Raw genomic sequence first — 21,782 nt, 5'->3', positions numbered from 1 at the left:
TTCAAATTCAGAACCCGGTCCCTGCTTTCTCCCCATATCCCTTGATCACGTTAGCCTAAAGAAATATATCCAACACCGTCTTCAATATATTTATTGAATTGGCCTCTCCTGCCTTCTGTGGTAGAGAATTCCACAGGTTCACCACTCTCTGGGTGAAGAAATTCCTCCTCATTCCTGTCCTAAATGGCTTACCCCTTATCCTTAGACTACGACCACTGGTTCTGGAATCCCCGACCATTGGGAACACCCTTCCAGCATCTAGTCTGTCTAGTCCTGTTAGAATTTTATAAGTGTCAATGAGATCCCCTCTCATTCATCTAAACTCCAGCGAGTATAAGCCCAATCGACCCAATCTATCCTCATACGTCATTCCTGCCATCCCAGGGATCAGTCTGGTGAATCTTCGCTGCACTCCCTCCATGGAAAGAACATCCTTCCTCAGATAAGGCGACAAAAACTGCACACAATACTGAAGGTGTGGTCTCACCAAGGCCCTGTACAACTGCAGCAAGACATCCTTGCTCCATTACTCAAATCCTCTCGCTATGAAGGCCAACATACCATTTGCCTTATTAACCGCCTGCTGCACCTGCATGCACACTTCAGCGACTGGTGCACAAGGATGCCCAGGTCTCGTTGCACTTCCCCTTCTCCCAATCTATTGCCATTCAGATAATAATCTGCCTTCTTGTTTTTGACATCAAAGTGGATAACCTCGCATCTGCCTAATCACCCAACCTGTCCAAATCATATTGAAGTTTCTCAGCATCCTCCTCACAGCACACACGCCCACCCAGCTTTGTGTCATCTGTAAACTTGGAGATATTACATCTAGTTCCCTCGTCCAGATCATTAATATATATTGTGAATAACTGGGATCCTAGCACCGATCCCTGCGGTACCCCACTAGTCACCGCCTGCCACTCGGAAAGAGACCCATTTATTCCAACTGTTTGCTTCCTGTCTGCCAACAAGTCTCTCTCCAAGTCAGTACCTTAACCCCAATCTCATGTGCTTTAATTTTACCCGCTAATCTGTTATGCGGGACCTTATCGAAAGCCTTCTGAAAGTCCAAATATACCACATCTACTGGTTCTCTCTTATCTATTCTACTAGTTACATCCTCAAAAAATTCCAGTAGATTAGTCAAGCACGATTTACCTTTTGTAAATCCATGTTGACTTTTCCGATCCTGTCACTGTTTTCCAAGTGCCCCGCTATTACATCTTTTATAATGGACTCTAGCATTTTAGTAGCTCTTGCTATCTATTTTGTGACCCTTTGCTGTTCTTTGTATCTTTCCCATTCGCAGGATCTGCTCTAATGTTTGCATTTGTGAATGCCCTTTCCTTTAGTTTTATGCTGTCCTTACTTCTTTAATTGTCTATCGCTTTCTTTGGCAAGCAGAGTCTTTCCATGCAGGGATATAATCTAGTGCTCTATCAAATTATTTTTTTATAACATCTCCCACGGATCTTCAAAAGCAAAATATTGTGGATGCTGAAAATCTGAAACAAAACAGAAATTGCTGGAAATACCAACAGGTGAGACAGCATCTGTAGAGAGAAAAACAGAGTTAACATTTTACGTCGATGACACTTCGTCAGAACTGGAAAAGTTGGAGATGTAACAGATTTTTAAGCACGTGTAGGGGCAGGGACAGCGGGAGGGAGGAAGGAACTAAAGGGAAGGTCTGTGATAGTCTGGAAGACAGGAGAGATTAAGAAACAAAAGGGATGATGATGGTGAAGGCAAAAGGAGATGGTAATGGCGTTAGTTAAGAAACAAAAGATGACTCTAGATGAAGTGTAAATGGCAATGGCAGGATGATCAACAGCTGCCATGTGAAAGACAGAAAATAAGATGATTGGGGCAGAGGTTATGATCTGAAATTGGTGAACTCGATGTTGAGTACAGAAGACTATAAACTGCCTAATCGAAAGATGAGGTGCTGTTCCTCGCAAATAACGCACACATAATATATATACAGAGATAGTAAGTGTGTTTTATCCATTTGTTAACTTTTTCCCCATTGCCATTTTTACAAAGGATTACATAGGCTATATTGCATATACAGCAAAGAAACAGGCCATTCGGCCCTGCCAGTCCCTGTCGGCATTTATGTTCCACTCGAGCCTCCTCCCGTCTTTCCTCATCGAACTTTATCAGCATAACCCTCTATTCCCTTCTCCCTCATATGCTGGTCAGGCCTCCCCTTAAATGCATCCATACTATTCGCTTCAACTGTGGTAGTACCACGTGCTCACCACGCTCTGGGTAAAGAAGTTCCTTCTGAATTCCCTGTTTGATTTCTTGGTGACTATCTTATATTGATGGGCTCTGGTTTTGCACTTCCACACAAGTGGGAACAATCTCTCTGGGTCTAATGTATCGAAACTTTTCATCATTTTAAAGACCCCTATTAGGTCACCCCGCAGCCTTCTCTTTCCAAGAGAAAAGATACCCAGCTTGTTCATCCTTTCCTGATTGATATGCTCCCGCTTTTCTGGTATCATCCTTGTAAACCGTCTTTGCACCCTCTCCAGTGCCTCTATATCCTTTTTATAATATGGCGACCAGAAGTGTTCAAAATACTCCAAGTGTTGTCTAACCAATGTTCGATACTAGTTTAGCATAACTTCTCTACTTTTCAATTCAATCCCTCTAGAAATAAACCCGAGTGATTTATTTGCTTTTTTACGTCCTTGTTATGCTGTGTCGCTACTTTCAGTGAGTTGCGAATATTTACTCTGAGATCCTTTTGCTCTTCTACCCCAATAGATTCGAATTTTCCAATATTTGACTTCCCTATTTTTCTTACGAATATATAATACCTCATATTTATCTGTGTTGAATTTCATTTGCCAATTATATGCTAATTTTTCAAGTTTATTAATGCCTTTTTGTAATTTGTTGCATTCCTCATCAGCATTGACTACATGAACAATTATGTGTCATTTGGAAATTGAGAAATTGTGTTATGCTTCCAAAGTATAAATCGTTAATTTAAATTGTGAAACACAGTGGTCGCGGCTCTGACCCTTGTGGAATACCACTTCTTACTGTCTGCCACTCTGAATAGCTAACCTCTACCCCTGCTCTCTGCATTCCGTTTTGAAGCTAGTAATCCATTCTACTACTTGCCCGGTGACTCTGCATGCTCTGACCTTATTCATAAGTCTATTATGTACTATCTTATCGAAGGCCCTTTGAAAATCTAGATAAATTACAACTGCTGCATTTCTCTTATCTACTCTCTCTGTTACCTCTTCAAAAAATTGAATGAGTTTGGACAAGCCAGACTTTCCCTTTTGAAATCCATGCTGACTATTCATTATAGATGTCCTTCTGTTTTCTCCGTTAGTAGGGAATCCATTGTTTTTTGAACCACTGATGTTAAGCGGACTGGTCTAAAATTTCCTGAAAATATTCTATCTCCCTTCTTAATAAAGGTATTAATTCAGATGGACCTGCCAACTCATTCCTGCATCTTCATATTATTTTCCCTTCTGTTTGAGGTTGTTCGCTTTCTTCATAGCCATTCTGACCTAAAATGCTGTTTGGAGAAAATCCCCTCTAAAGAGAGAGACAGAGCGAAAGAGAGATTTGATTACAGCGACAAAGAAACAAAATGAGACTGACACAGAGAGAGAACAGGAGAATCGCTATAGAGAGGAAACCAGAGAGATAGTCAGAAAGAGTGACAGTGAAGCAGTAGAATACAGATAGACATATAATTAGATCGTGAGAGTCAAAGTGAGAGAGAATGAGTTGTTCAATAGATAAAGATGTGCTGTAACCTCATACATTGTCATCAACTGTCGGTCCATTTGTTCTGAGTACAATAATTATTTTCATTTTCCCCACTTTTATTGCAGCAAATTTATGGACAATCTTGATTCTAACCCGTGGAAAGAGCGGTCTCTCCAAATGTGTCAACCTTTATTTGGTGGGCATGGCAGTCGCCTAGTTATTGGTCATATTTGATGTAATTCTGCATGAGATTAAATAAATTTATTTCCCTCGTTTATTCCTGGACTGCACTACCATCTGCAGTCTCAATCTCACCCTGATGCTTGATGTCATTGATTGTTCTGTCTGGCTAACAGCCGCCTTCACCGTTGATCGATTCATTGCTATTTGTTACCAGAAGATGAGAGCAAAGTATTGCAACCGTAAAACTGCGGCTGTGGTTATAACGGTGGTGTATGTTCTGAGCAGTTTACGGCGCATTCCTGCTTACTTGGTCAACGAACCAGGTGAAGTAACTTATAATGTACAATGGTTCTGTGCTGCAAAATCCCCCTTCGACACCTTGCCAACCTGGATGGCTTATATCTAGCTCCGAATTATTTTAAACCCATTCGCTCAATTTGTGTTGATTGTACTGCTTAATGCTCTGACTATCAGGCACATTGTACAGGCCAGTAGAGTCAGGAGGGGACTCCAAGGGAGCAAGGTTGTTTAGAGTCAAAATGATCCAGAGATGGAAAACCGAAGGAAATCCATCATGTTATTGCTCGCCATTTCAGGCAGTTTTCTCCTGTTTCGGATGGTATGTTTCCTCTATCTAGTATGAGTACAAATTACAGAGACTCAGTTTTTCGAAATAGATTATACTGACTCTTTCACTATCATGGAAAAAACCGGATATCTGCTCCAGCGTTTGAATTCCTGCACCAACACGTTTATTTATGCAGTGGCCCAGACTAAATTAATGAGATGAATTAATGAATCTGATTAACTATCCCTTTCTTCAGATGATAAATTTAATGACATTTTATTAATCGGACTAAACTTAAAATATGACTCCCCGGAGCCAATAACTGCTTAGAGCTGGTTATCAGTACCTGTAACGGACCTAGCTTTGTGGTTTAAAGATGGCTCTGGCGATTTTGTGACAGTTAAGTGCTGCTGGCTGTCGGTAAAAAAATCCTCCACTTTACACCACTTACCTCAACTTACACTTACATGCCTTTCAATAATAAAGATCGCAAATTTGGGGCTTTGCAAAAGAGAGACAGCTATTGTGGCCATGAAATCTAGTAATTATACAAACATATTCTCTGTTAAGTGAATACGACGACGTAGAAAGGCATTTTCCCTTAACCTAATTCCTTCAACTCACTGTCCCGTGTTTAGGTTGAGTCTCCACAGTGAGTGCTGACCGTCCATTGTACAGAGGCCTATTGCAGGCCCCCTACTTCTGGTGATATTGAGATCCGCTAACTCTGCTCAGAGCAGGGATCGACCTTGGAACCTTTATAAGGCAGAATTCCGACTTTGGTCCTCTGAGCACTGAGCAGGAGCACCGATTGAAAAAACACGCCCTCAACTAATGATTCACCATCCACTTTTTAACTGGAAAGACAGTCAGAGCCTGGGAAACACAAGCACGAATTATCAATATTGCGGCTGAGACTATGTGCCTGGTGTGTGAAGTCGATGAATCAGCCCTGAGATGTTTATATGGTGGCTGATTAAAATAAAATCAATGTGAGTGAAATGAACGATTTGTAAATATGCGTCATTTCATCGTGTTACTTCTAAATGTCTCAAAATGCCTCAAGTACAATTATTTGAACACAGCGAGTGTTTTTTTTAAATAGATAGTCATCTTGTACACATCGAAATCTCACATAGAGCCTGGACAACTGTAAGGATTGAGATTATGGCCATCAGGTTAGGATGAGAAACATTAGCCAACTTTCCCGTTCCTCCTTCAACTAAACATCTGTGAACGTCTGATGAGGTCTGATTCACCAGAACAAGCCTCCTGCCATAAAATATCAAACTGAAACTTAAGTTTATATTTTCCCCTCTTATAGTGGCCAGAATGGTTGTTGGAAGATTCAGAAAGACTCACGGGAAAAGGTGGTATAGATTATTATCTTCACTGTCTGGTTTGTAAGCCCATTACACAACCCACCTCATCTTTCTCCCTTTAATTTCACTGAATACTTAATGTCCAGGCAGTAAATGTCAATGTCTACCCGCTCTGTTTACAAAAATTCAAAATGGTTACTCCACTTACATAACGTCCAATTCAGGTTGGACAGATTTAAATTTGCGACGAAAATTTGAGGAGAGGTTTTTTCAAAAAATGTATTCATTATCAGGTATTTTAATGTTGTCATTGTACAAAGCGGTTAAAAAATGCTCCACTCAGAGAAATCTTGCCACAGTTTTTCTTAACACACTTTTGCTCTGATTGTTCAGCTTGTTGCAGGCAGTTTGCTTGAGATAGGAAAGAGGCCATTAATTTCGAGTATATCTACACAGTGCGATTTGTTCAGGCTTTTGGCTGCTATTAAAAAAGATAACAGAGATTTTTTTTTAATCAGGAAGCTTCAGGACAATTCATATCTGGGGCTTTTAATATTAGGGCAAATTCTTCTGCGAGGTTTCTCAATAGGACAGTAGGCAGATGTTTCCACTCCTGTACCTGATGTTCAAGGATCACCTTTACACATTAAATAGAGGAAATCGGACAGAGTGGGTTAAATGACCAAAACGGACCCTATTTTCTGACATTTAAATGCGGGTGGGTACATTATTGGCGTGTGCTCTGCCTTCCCAAATTTTCCTGTACACATTAGATCGACCCAAACCAATAGCCCCAACCACAGGGACAGGAACTACTATCCGTGTCTGTCTGGAGCGTTTAGAAAGAGTTAGTTGAGAGAGATAACTGCCAGATTTGATGAGAAATATTAAAAGTGTCACTACTTAAAAATATAATTAGAGCACAGTTTTACCACAAGGTTGGGAAACAAATTATTACATTGAGTAATGAAATAATGAATAGACATAAAAGGTTGTAAACAGCGTCACCGGCAATTTGAATGCCTGCATTTTATAGATAGTGTTACTTAACCAAATAAATAGGCTGTAAAGGCAGGTCATAGTATCAGTGAAATGTAGCATTAATTGAATCGTTGATTGTAAAACTATAGCTCAAATTAGTAACTGACGTTACTGCAAAGTGGTGAGATAAATGTGTGATTAACTCCTTAAATAGATTATTAAAATTTAGCTGCATTAGATAGCCAATCTACTGAATAGATTAGAGTCTATGGGCCGGAATAAGTATGTGTTACGCCTGTTTTACGCCGCTGCATATGTAAATTATGAGCAGTAACAGCTGTTAAGAAGACAAAAAAAACTTTCCGGAAATAATGGAGAACCAAGGCTCTAGCGAGAATCAGGAGCAGAAATAAATTAGTAATATTTTGGAAACTTTGAGTTTTCTAATTGTTGTTTATTTGCTGGCGGTAAGTAATTTCTGCACATCAACCACATCAAAATAAGCAGATAATATTATTACACCGACAGCAGACGCAGTGATACAGTCAAATACTGCTAGAGGCGAATATTAACAGATAATACGTGACTTACTCTGAACACCAACTTTGGCAATAGTACGGCAGTATGTGCTTTCCTTCTGTATGATTATTACCGATTGTCCTATATTCAGGGCGATGCGACGCTGTCTGTCAGTGTTATGGAAAAACAGATATTCTGCTTTCAAAATGAAGTCTTGTTAAGAGGTGAGAGAAAGCTCAAGTGTTAAAAGAGCATTGCACATTCAGTATCAGTTAAAATCATTTGAACAAACAGATTAAGCCGAGCCGTATTGCAATAATAAAAGTCAAGAATATTACACTGATCATATTTTAAAATAGAATAATGATGAAATCTGCACCCCTAAAGTAAAGGTGCAGACTCCTGAAGCTGAGGTTATTCCATTATAGGTTCATGGAAGACATTTTATGAAATAACTGTACATATTAGCGGTAGATAAACAACACCTACATTTTAGGTGCAGCATATTTTTTCTTTGTTAATTTCTATACTATATAATAGCAATAGCAGGATGGTCCGTGGTGCACGTGAGATCGAAATGAGTTCACAGATACACACAGAAAGTGAGCTAGTCACTTGTATACGGATGACCAGCCCCACGGAAATGCTGAGATGTTGGATTTCTGCATCAACAGGCTTTGGGAGGTGGAGAGGGAATCAGGGCCTGGCCTGATATATACCGGGTTTGAGATAGATAAGTGTGGATAACCATCTCAGTAGCTGTTTGGAAGGGCTACGGGGATTAATGGCCGGCAGATTCTAAGGTGTTGGAGGACAAAAAGGAGTCTTTCAAGAAGTACAGTCAAATTGTTCCCAAAAGTGATTATGATTCTCAAGATGCTGGGATTGAGGGTAAGGTTTGGATGGCGGGAGGAGTTGCCAGTTTTGAACATGAAAGTTAGATTGCCCACTTTGTACTATTAGAATGCTATTTTCATAATCTTTCCAAAGGTCCTATCCAAAATATCCCGAAAGTTGCATCCCCAGTTGAAACTGAGGTAACTGATCCCAGTCAGGTCGGCGATTTCAGGCGTTACAAATCGTCTCAGCTCCCTTCGATTATTTTCAGAAATTTTCTCCGCTTCCCTCTCCGAATTGATATTAGCGACCCCTCATAAAGAGTGCATGCTGCGAAAGTTTGATTGAACTTGTTTTCTGTGATTCTGCAACAAAATGTTTTTTTGTGTGCTTTAATTTGCATGTTTTCCAATACAAAGGGGAAATATGACATATATTGATTGACCAAACTGTATCCTTACGAGAATTCCATTGATGACATGACAATGATGACGTTAACTGTGCAGATCTGGCAGTCTGAGCAAAAACAAACATCGAATCTGATGGGGTTTCTATGCTTTTGTTTGTGCCTTTGTTTGGAAATAAATGAAGGGGGAAATTATGTTTAGTGAAGAGAGCAGCCTAGATGTAAAGCGAATGCACATGGACTGAGAACCAATGTAGTTGGCGGTTTTAAGCTCTCTAATTGTGGATCAACTAAGGCCACTTGTAGTGGAAGGACGCAATACATTTAACATTGTCTCACTAGTTAGCGGTCAGTTGAACTCCGATGTTGTTGACTTCAAGGTAATTTCTGTAGCTGGATTAATGTTCATTGAAACAGCAAGTCTCACTTTTCCCTTGTTTTGAGGCTGACTGGAGATCTGAACTCTGCGTTTACATAGAATTACATAGAATACAGAGCACAGAAATAGAGTATTCGATCCGACCAGTCCATACCGGCGTTAATTCTCCACTCGATCCTCCTCTCATCCTTCCTGATCTACGTCTATCATCGTAAACCTCTATACCCTTCTCCCTCATTTGCCTATCTAGCTTTCAATGAAATGCATCCACGCTATTCACCTCAACTACTTCCTGTGAGAGCGAGTTGCTTATTCTCACCACTCTCTGGGTAAAGAAGTTTCTTCTGAATTCCCTATTTGATTTATTGGTGACTATCTGTGATGACTGCCTTTAGTTTTGCTCTTCGCCACAAGTGGAAACACTCTCTCTCTCTGTCTACTCTATCAAAACTTTTCACAATTTCAAAGAACTCCATTATGTAACCCCCGCAGTCTCTCTTGTCAAGAGAAAAGAGACGCAGCCTGTTCATCCTTTCCTAATATGTAAAACCTCGCAATTCTCCTATCATCCTTGTAATGTTATTGCACCTTCTCCAGTGCCTCTATATCCTTTCTCATAATATGACGACCAAAACTGTACAAAGCAATCCAGGTGTGATCTAATCAAGGCTAGATACGTGTTTAGCATACTTTCTCTAATTTTCAATTATATCCCCGTGGAAATAAACCCTAGTGCTTTGTTTCTTTTTGCTATGGCTTTATTGACCTACGTCACAGCTCTTGGTGATTTGTGTTTTTGTACTCCCAGACACATTTGCTCCTCTAACCAATTTATATTTTTATTTTCCAAATAATATGTAATATGCTAATTCTTTTTACCAAAATGTGATACCTCACACTTACCTATGTTAAAATTAATTTGCCAGTTGTATGCCAATTCTGCAAGTAGAATAACGACTTCTTGTAATTTGTTGCTGTTCCCCTCAGTATTGACTAATCCCTCCCCCCAATTTGGAAACCTTCACAAATTTAGAAATTGTGTTTCTGATTCCAAAGTCTGAATTGTTAATAAAAATTGTGGAGAAATGTCGTAAACTATCAACTTGGAAACAAATTATCAGGTCAGGTAGGACCTATTCACTGTAAGAATCAGACACTCGGGGATCATTTACTAAATGAATCCATTGCTAGGAATCAATGGTTCTTTCCACAGTTAACTACACGTGTTACTGACGGGAGCAGGGTTTTAGGGGCATGTTAAGGAAACCAGTGTTGCACTTAGGTCAGTTAAAAGCAACAAATATATTTGTTGAATTGATTTTATTTCGGATCTCAAACTTTATTGTTTGTTTGTTCAGATCTGACTTCGCCTAACTTACATTTTCGGCAATAGATAATAATACCCCAAGCACCTTTGATCTCCTGCAATAAGAAATCTAATATGGTAAACAGATGACAGCTTCCATTTGCTTTAGAGATTCCAGTTTGTAGGTGTCAATTGAACAATTTCCGCTCACTTTCGATTCATGTAATTGCATTTTAGTTCTGTGAAGCCATTTAACTTATTTGATTAAATTAGTGATGAGAGCCAGAGGACGCATAATCACATTCTTCAATTCATCTCTGAATTTGCTCTGGGACACTGCATAAATGAACGTGTTTGTGCAAGCACTCAAGCACATCAGCATATACCCGCATTGTTCCGCAATGGTGAAAGAGTCGTTGTAATCTGCTTCCGTAAATTGAGTATCTGTAAATTGCACACATATGAGAACTATGAGATGTACCATCCATAACAGTATAAAACTGCCAGATATAGCGAGCAGTAAAATGATTGATTTCCTTCTGTTCTCCATCTCCGGATCAGTGTGACTCTGAAACTTGTTGTTCCCTCGGAGTCCCTTCCTCACTGTATTGGCCAGTAGAATGTACCTGATGGTCAGGGTATTGAGCAGCACGATCAACACAAATGGTGCAAATGGGGTTAAAATGGTTTCCACCCACAAAAATGCTACCCATATGGCTAAGGTGTAGAAGCTCGATTTAACATAGCAGGACCATGGTTCATTGTCAATTATTTTCCGAGGTTCATATATAAAGTAGATTGGAAAATTTTCTAAAACACTTAAGGAACACACCACTGCTATCACCACAACCGCAGTTTTTTCGGTGCAATATTTTGTTCGCAATGTTTGGTAACAAATAGCGACAAATCGATCAAAGGTGAAAGCCACAGTTAGCCAGACAGAGCAATCAATGAAAACATAATACAAAGCGTTATTGAGACTACAAATAGGAGTGTAACTCAGGAATGAATATGGGAAAAAAGCATCGTTTACCTCATAAAGTATTACATCAACTACCAGGATCATTAGATCAGCCGCCGTCATGGCCGCCAGGTAACGGGAGATGCATTTGGAGAGACCGCACTTTCCACGGGAGAGAATGATGACTGTCACCAAATTAGCTGCAAAAAATGGAAATTAAATTACTAACACTCCTTACTCTGAGAGGATGATCACTCAACAGTTCTTTGTAGGAAATTCAAATGAAAGTTTTGTTTTTGCTCAAATCTCTCTCTCGCTATTTCTCCCAATCTCACGGATAAGCCAGTAATTCTAAAAAGATTCATTGTTTTTATAAATGCACGTCACTAAGTTATTCTGAGTAACTTCAAAAGAAAAAAGATGCTGCAGTGAATGCCGGAACATAAATGGGGTTACCGATTGGCGGCCGCAATTGGATCCACAGGATTTCCATTTTCATTCATATCAGCATAAAGGAATGTGAAAGCTAGTTGCAAAAAGGTCCAAAGGGCAGATGATCTGCTTATCCCTGTCCCTCCACATACATTGTCCTGTAGCTTTCTATCTGTCTATTCAGGTGGAAACCAGCGTTACTGATCTACTAAGTGATAATATCGGGCGGACGAACCTCAACACAAGATTTAAGCCAAACGTTCCAATGAAAATGTTACCCACTATCTCCTCATTTCAAATCTCCTCAATTATGATGCATTTTAGGTTTCAGTGTGATAACACGATTCTGACAGCATTATCGTTTAGTCTTCTGGTAACAAGTGAACACTCTTCGGGTCCTTTCCGTGCTTTTCCTCAGCAAATGGCTAGCAAAGAATTATTTCTCAGTGATACATTGTTTCATAAGCCCAATATAATGGAAAACATTCAATGTTGGTTTGTGCCCAACTATGGACCGTCCGAATCGCTTACAAAAAAAAGCAGCCAGTTAAACAACGGGAGTTATGCGCGTTCTGAGCATGAACAGAGTGAATTTCGGTGATTTATCAGTTATTGGGTCGTATTTTCTGATCGGAGGCCTCCTGCGTGTGGAGGCCTCCGATCTGGAACAATCTAAGAACTTACCTGAGGGCTCCCGAGGCGCCTATACTTCCGATCCAAGGCCTCTCCAACACGAAATGTGCAGGGTCCAGGTATCCCAAAGGCGGATCAGTTCGCAAGCGTCCCTGGGGTCACGTGAGCCACGGGGAGCCGATAGAAGTAGGGATTCTCCCTTCATACACTTGACAGATAGACCTGTCAAATATATGAATGGAGATCACCCCAAAACAAATGTAAAACATTTTTTTAAATCACCTTTTTAAAGTTAGTTGAAATTACAATAAATTAAATATTTTAAACCTAAATTTAATGTTTTGGACTAAATAATTAAATCTTTTTACGGGTCTAAAATAAAATTAGCTTTTAAAAAGAACTTTAAAATGATAAATGACTGAAACTTTAAAAAAAAACTTTTCCCCCACTCTTATCCTGGTAAAAGCAGGCCTTACGCATGCGCTGTGCATGCCTGAAACCGGTATTTCTGATATCCCTACGGGCAGGAACACAGCACGTATAAAGCCGTAGGGATCGGAATATACGGCCGATTATTATAAACGTGGACGCTGGATTGCCTCAGGTGCAAAACACATTTGAAATGTATTTTAGTAATAATGTGCAATGGATATTAATATCAAGCGGGGCTTTGCAAACAGGACCAGGATTGGCTTGCGCGGTAATGCGTGGGCCGCCTGTTATCTGCCCGCTCGATGTCCAGTTACTTAGACCAATGGAGCTGAATATTGGGAGGGGCCTTTAACAGGCAGCCTGTTCCATTCCGCTCGAGAATTTCTACCCCCAGATAACTGCTGCTTCATGAATAGCTCTCCTTAAATAATTTTTCAACAGTAATCCAAAATATATTTCAAGCTGTGTATTTGAATCCACATATAATTAATGCCAAAAGCAAAACACTCTGGATGCCGGAAATCTGAAATAAATGCGGAAAATGCTGGACATATTCAGCAGACCAGGCAGCTTCTGTGGAGAGAGAAAGAGAGTTAACGTTTCAGCTCGATGACCTTTCGACAGAATAATTATTGTCCCCCATTTGACGACATAAAACAGTTCTTTGGCATCTAATCCGAGATGAATAATGTAAAAAGCAACAGCTTCTGTCTCAAATCCACATCTCTTTCAAGAGTGTAAACCTAACCTTTGGGAACTGCAGCTTGTACAAACAGAGCACTGGAAATCCGTGTGACAGAATGGACATCCTTTATAATTAACATCTCACATTTTATATATCATCCATCTGTGCTGGATGTGTGACGCTGTATTACTCTTCCCTCCAGTTTTCATAAATACTAAACGTCTTCGTAAAAACTACCAACAGATGAGTTAAAGTCTATTGTTGATTTGAACTATTTTTCTATTAGTTTATCGAACGGAAAAATAGGACCAGTAAAGAGGGTAATTTTCACCTTTACCACATGGAGGTTAATGTGAAGAACGGGCCGACCAGCCCATTGGAAACACCGCCCGACTTTCATTCCATTGTTGAGGGTGGAAACGACCCGTGCATCATGGTTGTAGTACCTGCAGCAGCACTATTAAATACAATTACTGGGGAGGAATCTGCCGATTTCCTGCGGTAAATTCAATTCTTTACAAAGTTACTCCCGGATTACAAAGCTCCTTTATCGAAGCTATGGTAGGATATCGGGAGCAGAGCAGTGGATATTCCATTGCACTTACTGTACTTCTACGATACATAGGAAACTTGGGAGAGATTGTAGTCTTTATCAACTGGGCATTAAAACATAGGCCGACTCCGTGCATAGAAATTGGTTTTGGGCGGTAGCGCTGAACAGGAGGTAGCGCATCGGCTGCCTTTCAAACGACTCGATAGATATTGAGTTCTATTGAAGTTAATGGAACTGAATATCAGACAGGGAGTGAGATGCAGACACGATAGCGCCGCTCCACCACTGTAGGTAGAAAGAGAAATCTGGCAGCTATGACCGCAGGTATTAACAGAACCCGCTCGATTTTCTTCCATTGATAGTAATGGAGGACAATCCGCTGTTCTTAGGGTATCCCATGCTCCGCGGAGGATATTGCTTTTAGTTCTTGGCCGAGGCAATGCAGAACACCTCGGATGTAAAGATAAAATCTATCCCATGTTTCCAGGGAAATCACCACTTGGAATTAGAATTACAACAGCGCAGCAGAAGCTGGACGTGCTTTAGTGGCACTTATCTCACTTGTCTTCGAACTTACCTGAGGGCTCCCGAGGCAACTATACTTCCGCTCCTGGGCCTCTCCAACTAGAAAGGTACAGGGCCCACGTATCCCGGAGACACATGCAGGTCGCAAGTATCCCTGGGATCACGTGGGCCATGGGGAGCCAATAGGAGAAGGGAAGCTCCCTTCATACACTTCACAGATCGACCTTCCAAATATATGAATGCAGATCACCCCAAAAACATAGTAAAATATTAAATATTTTATTTTAAAAATCACCTTTTAAAATTAGCTAAAATTACAATAAATTAAATATTTTAAACAAAAAAATATTTTTTGTAAAAAGCAATTAAAGTTTTTAACGTGGCGAAAAGTACACTTACCTTTTTTAAAGTACGTTTAAAAGATAAAAATAACGAAAACATTATTTTTCTTTTTACTTTTTTTCAACTCTTATCCTGGTAACAGCGGGCCCGTTTTAAAGAGTTTTCTATGGGTGGAGGTTCTCCAGAAAGCAGAACTGTCTGCCCACAGAGGCCCTTGTCTAGTGCAGGCATCCGATCTGTCAATAGCATTCTTGACAGATCGTAAATGCCGGTTTTCAGCGCATTCGCTGTGCATGCCTGAAACTGGCAATTCCGCTGATTTCCCTACCAGTGGTTAGACAGCGCATACCCACACATTGGGGTCGGAACATACGGCCCAATATATCGAACAGTTTCAGAATCCAGCACTTCAGGTTTCACTATAAGCTCTATTACCGAGTAGTTGCCAGCGATAAATGACCTCGCCTTCCACCAACACATACTGGCCACATAAACCCGCTGTTTTCCACAGTCAGTAGCAGTGATAACACTCCATGCTCCTGTCCCAACTCAGAAGACTAGTGACCGTGGGGCGTGAAATTGGTCTCGGGAGGAGGCGTAATACTGGTGATAACGAATTTACCACACGTTTTACCCAAATTACATTTCGATTGAGTTCCCCCGCATCACTCTGCGCTCCACCAAAGTGACTCAAACTTACCAGGTGGAAAAGACCAACATCTACACCATAGTCTATAGATCTGGTATAAACACAACGAAAACTTCGAGTTGCATCAAAAATGTTTTCTGCACACAAAAAATCCCAGATGGGGCTCGGCTTTCAGACATGTTTACACGCTGCTGGCCAGCTGCATGCAACACAAGGGCTCCCGGAGCCACTCCCTGTTGGAAAAGGGGGGAATCAGTCAGCTCCGGTGCTGATCTGAGAGTCGGTTACGTCTGCGGGTGGTAAGCAATCCCAGGGAGGCTACAATACGCCAGCAGTGGGTCAGAGTTTAATTATGGGCCCGGGATAATCATTTCTGGTTCTTCTGGTTTCACAAAAATGTAACAGATAATTTCCTTTGCCTTTTCTTGAGCTGTCTTCGTGAATCCCTTTCAGAATTGTTGGTTTGGCTATTCAATCCGATACCAATAATTGTCCCAGACATATAAGTACAGGAAAGTCTATCCAAGCCGAGAGATTCCCAATAAATTGCTGAAATTAAATACTTAGAGTAAACTGTGCTTCCTCTCAGGTTGTTACATTAACAATATGAGAGAAACGTGGAGCCAATTGAGTTATTTCTTTGATGACAGTAACCAGCATCTGCAAATCAAAACACATCAAAACAAACAGATAATATCATTACACCGACAGCAGGAACAATGATACAGAGAAGCACTGTTAAAGATGAGTATTAACTGATAATAAGCGGCTTACTAGGTACACCAACTACTGCAAGAATCGGATAGTAAATGTTTTCTATCTGTATGATCACCGGCTGTCCCATATTTGGAGAGAAGCGTCGTTGCCAGTAACTGTTATGGCGAGGCTGATATTTTCTTTCAAACTAAGATCTTATTTATATCTAAGAGAAACCTCAAGTGGCTCATGAGCATTACACAATAATTCTCATTAGTTACAGTCATTTTAATGAACAGTTTAAGGCGTGTCATGTTCACTGCTACTAACCAGGGGTATTTTGCAATGATTTTGCTTGTTAAAAGAGTAATGACTCTGGAATATTATTGTCATCATACGTTCCAAAAAAATATTTCGACATCTCCATTACTGCTGTCATGGTACAAGACTCCTGAAGCTGAGGATATTTAGTTATAAATTTAAGCAAGGCATTTGATGGAATAAATGCAGTTATTTTGATGGATTAGCTTTGTCTAGATCTTAGGTACATAAAGAATGTACTCTGTCCTCTTTAATATAATATATATATAATTTATATTAAGGGGGCTCAATGATACATGTGAGATTGAAGAACATTCAGATAAACACAGAACGTGATATAGCCTGTTGTATACAGCTGAGCAGCCACACAGATATGTTAAATGTTAGATTTCTGGAGGTATTAACAGGCCTATCACGGAATTAAAAGAAGGATTAAGAGTTAGATGAGCAGTTTGACCATTCGAATGTCATTTGAGTAAACCCTCTAAAACGCTGAGCCATACGTGATCCTGAATATCATTAAGATAATTCCATTGTTCTCCTGCCAGTGATGACGTTAACTGTGCATACTTGTCAGTCTGTGAAAAAAAAACTACGGATAACATTTAAGGCGTTTTATTGGTCTTTATCCGTGCCTTTGTTTGAAAATTCATCAAGCAGAAACCTAACTAGTTGTGTTTTGAAGAATGTTAATGCACATGGATTAACAATCGGCGGATTTAATGTCTCTGATTGGGGAACGATTAAACTATTCTTTATTGGAAGGAGCGAATCTATATAGATATTAAACCAATGACTCATTAACTGTGAAGTCTGTCGAGCTCCCACTTTCTTGAATTGAAGGGATTCAGTGAACGCATCCTGCATCAAGATTTCATGTCCTTAGTTTTGACTGGAGATCTGAAATGCTGGACACAAACGACAGAGCGAGTAATGTTTGGGCCAAAGCAGTAGCGGAAATGACATCTCTTCTGGACTTTATTTTAACTGTAGGGCGGGAGAGTGAGTGGCCCGCGTGTTTGGGAGAAGCAGTGCGCAGGCTCCGCCGATTTTAACGGCCGGGAATAATTAGTCCACCACCTGCTGTGTGACATCCCGAAACTGCCGAGAATCGGTGGAAAGCTGCTGTCAGGTCGGTAAAACCACGTGGCAGAAGGGTGCAGCTTGGGACCTTCAAGGAACCGCTTCCTAACACAAGGTGGTGGATGGACGGAGAAGGGAGGAGTCCAAGTTAGGGGAAATTTAAGGATTCCTTGTGCGACTCAGAGGAGAATTCCTGCTCCTACTGATCCACAGGCAAGAGTAAATATCAGATGGCTGGATCGCTTGCGGTACCGGACATCACAACCTCCGACAGCAAAGAGATCTGTTGCATGTTACACAGTGCTGCGAACAACCCGGTGATTCCGAAGAGGTCCTAGATGATGCCGCAATAAATCAGGGTCAGTAGACTGATGTCAAAGGGGCAGAGTAGAAGTACGAGCTTGGGGGACAAACCTGGGAGCCTGGTCATGCGCTGGGGCGACAACAGTTGATTAGGAACAACTTCACCTGAATAATTTCCAAACCCTCAGTAACAATAGTCCTTACATTATAGTGACCACTATGACAACAGTTTGATCTAAACCACATTATCACTGGTGACTCTTAAGCACTAGCACCATGTCAGAAGCCCATGTTACTTTTTCCTGACATTGGATCAATCTCACTAATCTGTCGCAACAAACCATTTCAGTGGTAAATGTTAGCATTCAGTTTCTGTCCTTCTACGGTTCATAACAACACGTTTCGAATAAGCAAAAGACAGTTGATGGTAGAATATATGGAAAATACTTTATTGATATAGAGCACAATAGCAAGAAATCAGATACATAAAGTATTATCCCGCCCCCCTTGTGACAGTATCCATCTTGTAGATATTTTTGCTAAGTATTTTTCCCACTTCCTTGCAGTCATCCCAAGTTCACTGTCAGCTCAAATGAATTCAACCCCGGATATTGGAAAATGAAATTCCATGCCCCTCTTTACTTTACTTTATTTCACATCCCTCTGATAGATAACAGTGCGTTTAACGCCATATTGCTTCATTAAAAATTTAGTTCCGCTATGGAGCTGATGCCATTGCATTTATTTAAAAAAATCTTACGTTCCTTGGCCAAATTAATCATTTCAGGTCGCACTGAGCTGAAGTAACTGAGCATGTCTGAGACTCATTCCTCAGTGCATCATTACCATGCATTAGCACATGCAAGTTGCCTCATGCGCAATATAACACATTTGCACACACATCCCAATGACATACCACATTTGACATCAGATACAATCCATTCCTGATCTTTTAAATTATCTTATCAAAAGTCTGGAGACTTGTCGCAGCACCCCTGCAAGGTCCCAATATCGGGTAGTTGCCAGACTTTCCAATACATTATTCTTTCTGTAGGTAATAAACAAAAATCTCGAATGGAAACCTATCAATCAATGATTCTCACCTACACATTCCTGACTTTCAATAAAATGTATATCGATACCAAATTGAAATCCTTTCATGAATGATGCCCAGGTGATTCTCGTTACTCAGGTATGCACTCACGCATTTTTTCACTATGCATTCCTCTCACGATGCTTCAAAGCCATCCTGTATATCTTGAAAGAACTGTTGTTCTAAGAGGCAAAGAAGTTCGATTTTAACCCTTAACTCCCCAAGATATCTAACATACATCTGTCCAGGATGTCCAATGTTCATAATACTTTTGTAAAACTAATATTTTTTTTAACTTTCACAGTGCCCAGCTTTGCGACTAAACTCTTCATAATGTAATGTCCATAATCTTACTTGTCTGTGTAGTACCTTCAGTGGCAGCATGTTCAGAGGGGGATGGCTGATGCCTTGCAGCTGGAGCCCCCTAGAAATGAATTGGGCTTTTCCTCATGGCAGCTGTGAACCATGAGAGATCAGCTGGTGGTTGCAACTCCAATGTCAAAGTAATGTCTGGAATGTGGGGCATGGATGGAGTAAGGTTGGAAAAAGCGCATAAAAAGTTGAGGAATCCGGTGACAATGGGCAAAGTATTACACTAATAGCCTCTGAAATTGACTTTACATTAGAAAATAGTTTAGAGGTAATGTCCAATAAAGCAGATTTATATAAGAAGGAAACAACTTGAATTTATCTAGCAACTTCCGGAACGCTGTGACAGATTTTAGGCGGCTCCAGGGTCCACTCCCAATTCCAGGCACCTCTCGGACTGGCATTCCACTTGGGACACACACCAGCCCAGGAATTTTGGGCTGCTTCAAAGGAAAGCGTTACACCAACTGGGCCAAGGTGGCTCTCTAGAGTGAGATTGGTGCTAATTTGGGCAACTTGGCTGTTGAGGTCCAAACCAGGAATAGCTTCTCTCCCCTCAACCAAAGGAATCAGGGGGAAATATAAATGAATGTTGGAGCTGGGAACTCAGATTGAGCTGTTTCAGTCACTCCCATCTCTGAATTTTGCTGCACTGAATATTATTTTTATTAAATATACGGAACCATTTAGTAGTTTTATTGGGGTACACAAGTCAATTTCTTAGTGAATCAGTGTTTTTACCTGTAGAAACTTTTATACCGTGCCGACTGGTGCCTGTGCGCCTGAAAAAAGCTCAATTCGAAGTCCCTCCTGGAATGGACGCAATCGGCGGAAACTCGCCAGGCTCAATATTTCCATCTGGGGCGTGGCCAGCGTTGTGGGCGGGGCCGACTTCGGGAAAAATGACTTTATAAACAGCGTTAAAGATTGCAGAAATTTGGTTTACGCTTGACGTAGCTCACGTTTGAATTTCCACGAGCTTTTGGACAGGTTCAGCTAATTTCACCAGAAGCAGTTTAGGAGTCAACGAAGGAGGACAAAGGGACTAATTAAAAAAGGGAAAATAGAATATGAGAGTAAGCTTTCAGGGAACATAAAAACTGACTGTAGAAGCTTTTATAGATATGTGAAGAGAAAAAGATTGGTGAAGTCAAGCATAGGTCCCATGCAGTCAGAATCGGGGGAATTTATAATGGGGAACAAAGAAATGGCAGACCAACTAAATACATATTTTGGTTCTGTCTTCAAAAAGGAGGACACAATTAACCTCCCAGAAATACCGGGGAACATAAGGTCTGATGAAAGGGTGGAACTGAAAGAAATCAGTATTTGTAGGGAAATGGTGTTACGAAAATTGATGGGACTGAAGGCCGATAAATCCCCAGGGCCTGATAAACTACATCCCAGGGTACTTAAGGAAGTGGCCCTAGAAATAGTAGATGCATTGCTGGTCATCTTCCGGAACTCAATAGACTCTGGAACAGTACCCATGGATTGGAGGGTAGCTAATGTTACCCCACTATTCAAAAAAGGTGGTAGAGAAAAAGCGGGGAATTATAGACCGGTAAGCCTGACATCGGTAGTGGCGAAAATGCTAGAGTCCATTATAAAAGATGTAATAGCAGAGCACTTGGAAAGCAGTGACAGGATCGGACAAACTCAACATGGATTTAAAAAGGTAAATCATGCTTGACTAATCTACTGGAATTTTTTGAGGATGTAACTGGTAAAATAGATAAGGGAGAACCAGGGGATGTGGTGTATTTGGACTTTCAGAAGGCTTTTGATAAGGTCCCGCATAAGAGATTAGCGTGCAAAATTAAGGCACATGGGATTGGGGGCAAGGTATTGACTTGGATAGAGAACTGGTTGGAGGACAGAAAGCAAAGAGTTGGAGTAAACGGGTCATTTCCGAGAGGCAGGCAGTGACTAGTGGGGTACCGCAAGGATCAGTCCTAGGGCCCCAGCTGTTCACGATATATATTAATGATCTGGACGAGGGAATTGGATGTAATATCTCCAAATTTGCAGACGACACAAAGTTGGGTGGGAGGGTATGCTGTGAGGAGGATGTCATGAAACTCCAGTGCGATTTGGAAAGGTTAGGTGATTGGGCAGAAACATGGCAAATGCACTCTAATGTAGATAAATGTGAGGATATCCACTTTGGTGGCAAAAACAGGAAGGCAGATTATTATTTGAATGGCAATAGATTGGGAGAAGGGGAAGTGCAAAGAGACATGGGTGTTCTTGTGCACCAGTTGCTGAAGGTAAGCATGCAGGTGCAGCAGGTGGTTAAGAAGGCAAATGGTATGTTGGCCTTCATAGCAAGACGGTTCGAGTACAGGAACAAGGATGTCTTGCTACAGTTGTGCAGGGCCTTGGTGAGACCGCACCTTGAGTTTTGTGTGCAGTTTTGGTCGCCTTATCTGAGGAAGGACGTTCTTGCCA

General features: G+C 40.8%; 1 protein-coding gene across 1 annotated transcript; it reads right to left on the bottom strand.

Annotated features, from left to right (window-relative positions):
* Window positions 1-10,510: 10,510 nt before the first annotated feature.
* Window positions 10,511-16,332, bottom strand: LOC147095614 (uncharacterized). The gene is made up of 2 exons (XM_085973976.1): window positions 16,241-16,332; window positions 10,511-11,415 (listed from the first exon to the last, which is right to left on the bottom strand). Exons 1-2 carry the CDS (start codon window positions 16,308-16,310, stop codon window positions 10,511-10,513), a joined length of 975 nt encoding a protein of 324 aa, XP_085830102.1. The 5' UTR covers window positions 16,311-16,332.
* Window positions 16,333-21,782: the final 5,450 nt, after the last annotated feature.

This window comes from Somniosus microcephalus, unplaced genomic scaffold (assembly GCF_052327205.1).
Source record: "Somniosus microcephalus isolate GS21.2 unplaced genomic scaffold, FLI_Smic_1.0 unresolved_chr1, whole genome shotgun sequence".
Classification (NCBI taxonomy): domain Eukaryota; kingdom Metazoa; phylum Chordata; class Chondrichthyes; order Squaliformes; family Somniosidae; genus Somniosus; species Somniosus microcephalus.
Note: the sequence above shows the minus strand (reverse complement) of the source record. Positions and strands in the feature narration are given on the sequence as shown.